Source organism: Pteropus alecto, unplaced genomic scaffold (genome assembly GCF_000325575.1).
Source record: "Pteropus alecto unplaced genomic scaffold, ASM32557v1 scaffold88, whole genome shotgun sequence".
In the NCBI taxonomy this organism is placed as follows: domain Eukaryota; kingdom Metazoa; phylum Chordata; class Mammalia; order Chiroptera; family Pteropodidae; genus Pteropus; species Pteropus alecto.
The window spans coordinates 16,783,989-16,792,188 of NW_006494611.1; the positions used below are offsets into that span (position 1 = coordinate 16,783,989).

The 8,200-nt window shown below is 37.3% G+C and overlaps 1 protein-coding gene across 1 annotated transcript in view; it reads left to right on the plus strand.

Annotated features, from left to right (window-relative positions):
- Nucleotides 1-214: 214 nt before the first annotated feature.
- The window catches only part of SLC16A12 (solute carrier family 16 member 12), a 13,354-nt gene continuing 5,368 nt past the window's right edge, over nt 215-8,200 (plus strand). The window contains 6 exon segments of the mRNA XM_006926026.1: nt 215-266; nt 269-407; nt 3,285-3,388; nt 6,132-6,275; nt 7,846-8,197; nt 8,199-8,200. The exon segment at nt 8,199-8,200 is cut by the window's right edge and continues 220 nt beyond it. Coding sequence (XP_006926088.1) covers nt 215-266; nt 269-407; nt 3,285-3,388; nt 6,132-6,275; nt 7,846-8,197; nt 8,199-8,200 — 793 coding nt within the window.

Genomic DNA, 8,200 nt, shown 5'->3' on the forward strand with positions numbered 1-8,200 from the left:
TTTTATATTATTAAAAAGAAGGAAGATGAGTACAAAGGACAACTAATGGTCTTCATAGTTACAAATAATCATATTTAATAGAAATGTATTAATCATTTTTGCCATGTGAAAAATCAACCTTTGGAGATGGCAATAAAATACAAATATGTCCTGATTTTTTGTTTTAGATGGCCAGTAACCCATGTGCCAGGTAGCATTCTATGCTAATCCTTGAATGCCAACAGGAAGTCACTGGACAGCAAACTCTTCCAAGATTAAAACTGGGCTGCCGGTAAAGAGGAAAAAAGAATCAAGACCATGGCAAAAATAAATAGAGCTCGGTCCACCTCCCCTCCAGATGGAGGCTGGGGATGGATGATTGTGGCTGGCTGTTTCCTTGTCACCATCTGTACCCGGGCAGTAACCAGGTAGGTGAGATTTTCTTCTTGATTTATTACGATAATCTGGCTTGTCTTTTTTTTCTAACTCTGCTTCATTCTGTTTCTGAATCATTGTGAAAATATATATGTATATGTATGGTATGTGTGTGTGTTTCCTTTGACTGGATGTCTTCTTCTTTGTAAAGAATGTGATTTTTTTTCTGACACTGAAAAGTCCTGGATCATGGTCTCTTCTCTAATATCTGACATGCAAACCTGAAGTGTTAGGACAGTTTTGGAATAAATATTGTGGCTTTTTCAGCCATTTGTTTTTGTAAGCAGCTCATCCCAGGAAGAAAAAAACATATCAGGTCAAAATAGTCCTTGAACATGTCTTGGCTCACCAGAGGCTGAGCAATTGGAAGCTTAAAACCTAGAATTTAAATTATTTTTCTTTATTTTGCATTTGGCTGTGCTGGTGGAGGCTGAATTCTAGGTCGAAGGAGAGAAACAGCATAAATACAGAGTATCTCTCATTCTTACTTGCACATGTCTCCTTCTCTCTCTCTTTTATCCAAAGGCATCGTATTGAAAACACTTAAGCTTAACGTGTATACATTGAGACTCCTTGGAACAAATACATACTTGAAATTGGCATGTGCTAGCTCTTTCCTTTACAGGTGCCTTTCATTCAAATTTAACTCTTTGTTCTTCTCTGGCAGCACACTCAGCAGCAAAAGAAAGCAATTTGTACTTTATTTGATGGCATCATCAATAAAAGTATTGATGTTACTTTCATAACAAACATATAATGCAAGAAAGAAGCAGGCTGTTTGTTTTGCTATGATATGGGTTGGCTAATTATGTGTCATAATAAACTGTAGACTTGTTTAAAGTAATATGATTGGTGTCAAGTCTGATTTGTCTCCCATCTTGTGGATCTTGTGGATTATGGAGCTTGTGTTCTGGGTGTGAGGAGGTCACAGTTAAAAGGATTCTCTTTCATCTTTAGTTCTTACATTTGGAAGCTTCCATCATTCTCATGATGGGAAAGTTCTGGAAGTGAGTTCAGCGCTTTATAAGGAGGGCTACGGGAAATTAGAAAAGAGAGTTGTGGCCAGTAGCAAAGGCCTGTCATCAGAGGTTACTTGGAGAGGGTGAGGGGAGGACACTTGAGTAGAATAAGCTTAAAGGAGAAAAGTGTGCAAATGCAGACAGCATTAGAATCTAAATGTCACAAACCAGCTAGCTAGGACTTCCGTATGATATTGAATAGGAGTGGTGAGAGTGGGCACCCTTGTCTTGTTCCTGATCTTAGAGGAAATGCTTTCAACCTTCCACCACTGAGTTTGATGTTAGTCGTGGGCTTGTCATATACGGCCTTTATGATGTCGAGATATGTTCCTTCTATGCCTAATTTGTTAAGAGTTTTCATCATGAATGGATTAGAATTTTATCAAATGCTTTCTCTGAATTTATTGAGATGATCATGTGATTCTTTTATTATATTAACGTGATATATCACACTGATTGATTTGCATATGTTGAACCATTCTTGCATCCGAGGGATAAACCTCACTTGATCATAGTAAACTATCCTTTGAATAGGCTGCTGAATTCATATCTAGCAGCAACTGGAGAGGAGAGAGAATGAAATAACAGGTTACTATGGACTGCTGAAGCATAATAAATTGGAATGTAGCCTTATCCAAGGAGACCGATAACCTCCTACCTCATCCCCAAGCCACAAGGCTTGATTTCTTCCCCTGTTATCACTGAGCTCGAAAAGCTTCCTGTTCCAAATTATGACAGCATGCTAATCTGTATGAGGGTCATTCCAAATTGTACAGTGATACCAATTATTGCTTCGGGATCACTTATGTCTTGTTTTTACTAAATAATTAACTATTTTTCAATATAAGTTTTTTTATCTTTGTTTGTCCCCATCTCTGTCTCTGTACGCCCACACCTACTCTCTCTCTCTCCATATATACATATGTATACACACACACATATATTTCTGATTGTATAAGAAACCATGTTCATTGTAAAATAATTCAAAATGAAAAATAAAGACAAAAAATGAAATTATTTATAATCTCACCACTACTATGTAATGACTGGGTACTTTTTGGTTTATATGTTTTGGGGCTTTATTTATATGAATTACGTTTTTATAAAAATAAGCCATTACTATATGAACTATTTTGCAACTTACTTTCTTATTTAACATTATGTTGTGAATTTTTTACCAAATCAATAAGTACAGATCAAATCATCATTTTTAAGACCTAACAATATTTCATTTTATTAATATCTCAAAATTTATTTAACTAGTCACATATTAATGGACGAATAGGTTAGTTACAACCTTTGACTTATTATAAATAATCTCCAGAATATATCTTTTTTATGTGTATCTATTATTAACATCATCATTATCATCATCATCATCATCATCGTCATCATCATCATCATCATCATCATCTGTTTATTGCCTTTGGTTAAAACCTAGAAGTGAAGTTGCTGGATGATGTATAACTCTTTATTGTCGAATTTTAACTTGTATAACAACCTTCTAGAAGCTATAGATGGTAATGAAATATTAAGATAAATAAGAAACCATGTTTTTGACCTGCCATCTTTTTCAAAAGACCTTCTCTACAGCAGTGATCTTCACATCTACTTGGTTTCAGCAGCCCCTCTAGTGGATGGACACTTGTTCTTATCCTTTAGAATAGCCCAAAGGTCAGCTTCTGATTTCTCACTTATTATAGTCCAGCAGAGTACCACTCAAAACCAAGTAAAACCGATGGAGACTGGAACAGTTGATTGAACCAAAACTTTAAGCTTTGATTCAAATCCATGTTCATTCATTTTTTATTTGTATTTTTTTATATAACATGCTTGCACGATATTTTTCAGATGTATTTCAATTTTTTTTGTGGAGTTCCAGACATACTTCACTCAGGATTATGCACAAACAGCGTGGATCCATTCCATTGTAGACTGTGTGACCATGCTCTGTGGTGAGTATTATTACTAGGGATAGATGATTACTGGCTACTCTCAAACTGTACATGGTTTTCAAATTGTACCACTATTGATTACCAATTTTTCTAAGTAGAAAGGTAAAAATTAGCTAAAACTAAAATAAAATATTGATCCTACTTCAGCAAAACCCAACCAGACATACTCTTGAAATTAATGGCCTTGGTTGATGTCAGATGGAACAGGTAGTTAATAACTCAGAAGGTCACATACCATTTTGTTCTTGCATATAGATATAGGGTGCTGGGCATTATAGGACTTATCCTGGTTTGGAAAGCAGCTAATCATACAGTATATGCTTGGCTTCTTTCTTCCAAATGCTGTGATTCCCTCATTCTCCAGTAATATAAACAGTCATTGGATAGCACAGTGAGCAATTTCTATATGATCTCCTTTCATGAGTGCAGACAATATGTACATTGCATCTTGTTTCATTTTCATTCTGTTACCTTCCTAGATATTTCAGACTTTCTCTCATAGATTTCATTATTTTTCATGCATATATCTTCATTCTTAGAGAAATATTGGGGAAGAATGGGATGGTGTAATTATGAGATGAGCACATTCATCATGGCTGTAATTTCATTCAAGAAACCTTAAAGATGCTATGTAGAGGGTACATAGAGTATTCTAAAAATTCCTGGAATCTCTCATTCCATCTATATAGTAGAGGAAAACTAACTTTGAGGTTTTTCTTTTTATAAATTTCAAACCAGAGTTATTAAATTAGTGGCTTAGAGAGTTTTTGAGATTCAGTGAAATTGCTATGCTCTATTTGCAGCCTAGACCATTTAATCCTTTCATTTAGATGAATCCTGAGTATTTTAAAAAACTGTTATCTCTTCAGGCCATGTCTTGGTGGGAAGAAAGAAATACTATATTATTTAGTAACTGATAAATAATGTTATCTGATTCTATTCTGGGTACTAGTTAGTATTTATTTTTGGAAAAAAAAAAGTGTACATACCCAGGAACCAGTTAAATTGTGCTTAAATTTATTTCTGTGTTCGGGAGGAATTTGAGAGCCATTCTAGGTCTAAAAGCAGATTTTATGAGAAGGCTAAATTGATTCTTTCTACTTATAACACCAGAAGGTCTTAAGGGATCAAAAAAATCATATAATTGGGTTTTCTAGCCTGTCTATATCTGTATACTTTTTTAAACCAGTAAGGCAGTCACTGGATTTTCAGGGTTACGTGATTAGTCTTAGCTTTTATATGAGTATGCCAAGAGAGCCATGTTTGTCTTTCTCAGAGGATACAGGTGACTCATTTCCCTTACTGTTATCTTTTGGAGAATATTTATAACCCCCAAAAGAGGAATAAATGACCTTCAGTGACTAATATGACCATTGAGCTAAAGCAGGATCATATTAGTGTGACTTTAAATATGAAACATTTAAATTCCATTGCAAGGACTTGAGTTCTGTTGTACCCAATTACTATATATCCACTTGCTCACTGGCAATATTAGTTGAGTACAGAGTATGAAAAAGAGGTTATGGAATCATATCTAGGACACTCATGGCAAACATATCTGTCCTGTGGTGAACAAGGAAGTGAACATTTTTCATTGAATTTGGTGAAAATTTTGTCACTCTTCCAATAACCATAGCAATAGCAGCCTAGAAAATTAGACTTATTTTCAGGAAGTTTGCTCATTTCTATTCTCCAGAGTTTATATATACCACTAGCCACTGATTTAACTAGACAGGAGATGTCAGGCTGATGACCGATTCTATCATGTACATTTGAATCAGGCTCGAATTTCAACTGGATCAATTCAAAAATTAAACTCCACAGATACCCAGAGAACTGGTTCTTCTGTTCTTGGTAGTAGGAGTACTTGTGTCAGCATGAAATTCATATGCTTAGAAAGAAATTCATATGCTTTCCTTATCCATCCTCCCTGCCATCAGTCTGGGAGACCGAAGGAGCCAGAGTAACAGGGTGAAATAATCCTGCACTTGTTGTCGGGTGCCCCGACCTCTACTTCTTGATGATCTTGGAAACATCATATTCCTCCAAACTTTAATTTTTCCTTAGCCTCCTCCAGCTTTAATATTCTCTAAATCTGGAAGTCCGCACGATTTTGACACATTTTAAATCACAAATAGAGTGAGGCTAACCAAAATGTCACTGTGGGTGTGGACATTTTCTTAGATGTTTCTGGGTTTTGATTTCTCAGCCATAGCGTTTCCTAAAGCCTTAAAACAGTGCCAGACTGTGGCATTTGTCTATGATCTTGCTCCCTGGCCTTTTCCTTTATAACACTACTGGCCATACAGTGTTTCCTTCTTCTCCAATTATTGTCATAATTATTGCTAATGGTATATGAACAATACTACATGAAACATACAAGGCACATCCTGTGCAAGTGACATGTTGTTTAAATGAGGATTTGGTTCGCTGTTTAAAAAATACTCCATAGTCCTGGATTTATGACTGTAATAGAATGGAGGAGTAAAATGAGCACCGAAATGTAAGTCAGAACACTTGATCCTAATTCCAGCTTTGCTAGTTATTCTCTGCGTGACCATGGACAATTCATTTCTTCTCTCCTCAGTTTCCACATCTATAGAATGAGCACATGGGGTGGGGTTAGGGGGAGAGATTTGGTGCTTTAGAGGTTAGTCATTCTCTTTGGCCAATGCAACACCCCAGCTTTTTCACAGTGCCCCCAAGGCCTTTCTGTTGAATATGTTTATTATTGTTTTTGAAGCTCCACTTGGGAGTGTTGTCAGTAACCATTTATCCTGTCAAGTGGGAATCATGCTGGGCGGTTTGCTTGCATCTACTGGTCTCATCCTGGGCTCCTTTGCCACCAGTCTGAAGCATCTCTACCTCACACTGGGAGTTCTTACAGGTAAGAGCACTTTACATCACTTGTCTTACCTCATCCCATTCAGGGGCTGTCAAGCACATCAACAGAACAGTAATTCATAAAATAGTCATTTTGTTAGTTGCATAATTTAGCTTACCTAGTTTGTGTCTACCTACCTAGCAGTTAAACAAAAGAGCTGGAAATGCAATTGATTGGACTACTGTAATGAAAATGCAACACCACTTAAAAGTAACTGCTGGCTTTCCCTTTGGCAGCAGTGGATAGCTAAGAGTCTATACTCAGAAGCCATAAGATATTAGCCCGGGCAATGTAATTTTCAGCATTTTCCCAATATTTCTGCCAAGACATTAAAATGCTATTTGTGGTTGTCCGAGTTGTCCTTGCTTTATAGTGAATATCATTGTCTAAAAAATGGAGGTTTCCAATTTAAAAAAGAAAGCTTCCTGTTCTGAATATTCATGTGTTATACATTCTCTCTAAATGTCATAGAAGTATACTATGGAGAATCATAAGAACCTCATAGAAAGGAAAGCAACATGTGTATATTCCATAAGGGGAATGGGTGGGATCAAGGTGGGATGACTTCGTGGGACTGGAGTAGCAGTTTGCCCCATCACTCTGAGGAGTGTGGAGAGTAGCACTAACTCACGTACAGGCACTGTGCCACAGGGGTAGCATGATCAGGCCAATAAATGACATATCTCATAGAGAGGCTCTAAATCTGGTTCCGTAGGCTCAAAAGTATATCTGTCCCACGTAACTGAAAGGGCCTGGCTCCTAGGGTGTCCTTTCATCCCAGTTTACCAGGGACTGTTCTGGTCTTAGCACTGAGTCTCACACCTGGGAAATCGCTCAGGCCAGGCCAGCTGGAATCGTTGGTCACCCTGCACTGCAGATGGGAACAGGAGCTGAATGTTTGTTCTCCGTTTCCTTTCTTGACATTAGATACCATGAATTCTATGTTTAAAGCTCCTCAGATTTTCTGGACGTACAAGGAATAGATGCTGAAAATCTTTAAGAGACTTTCTGCTGACTTTAGGGGATATTTTCAGGTTGCTGTGCAACGTTAATGTATAAAATTGCATGCTGTTTTGCAATTATATGAAATTACTCTGGAACTTTCATGGGGTCATAAATACTATTTAAACCCAATTTCCAAAGTGGTCCAGATATCAGAGTTATGTCTTCACAGGCAGTGAAGAGTTGAGGCAATCCTCTGGATAATTTAAGTTTAAAAGAGGTGTTGTTAGGGAGAATAAGTTTCTTAGGTCAGCATTATCCTGATTTTTTAGTTAATTCAAATTCAGTCTGTATAATAGTTTTTAAGTTCTTCATTTTGTTTAATCAGTCATATTTCCTTAAGGTTTTTTCTTCCCAAGAAGGAAGTCATATATATGTTATACTTTCCAAATTGCGGATAACAGATGAGGGGAGACTCATTTTCAGGTTGGTGCAGAAAACAGTTTTAAAAGGGTTTAACAGAAGGTCAGATTCAGATTCTCTTTAATCAAAATAACTTCATTCTGAGATATTTTTCCTTCATTGGCTGTTCATGGTATACCAGCCCTCATGGCATTCTCTTCATCCCCAGGTCTTGGATTTGCACTTTGTTACTCTCCAGCTATTGCCATGGTTGGCAAATATTTCAGCAGACGGAAAGCCCTCGCTTATGGGATCGCCATGTCGGGAAGTGGCATTGGCACCTTTATCCTGGCTCCTGTGGTTCAGCTCCTTATTGAACAGTTTTCCTGGCGGGGAGCATTACTCATTCTTGGGGGCTTCGTTTTGAACCTCTGTGTTTGTGGTGCCTTGATGCGGCCAATCACTCTCAAAGAGGACCATACGACTGCAGAGCAGAACCATGTCTGTAGAACTCAGAAACAAGACTTTAAGCAGACACCTCCCTGTTCAACTTTGACTAAAGAGTGGGTGCAGACCTGCCTCTG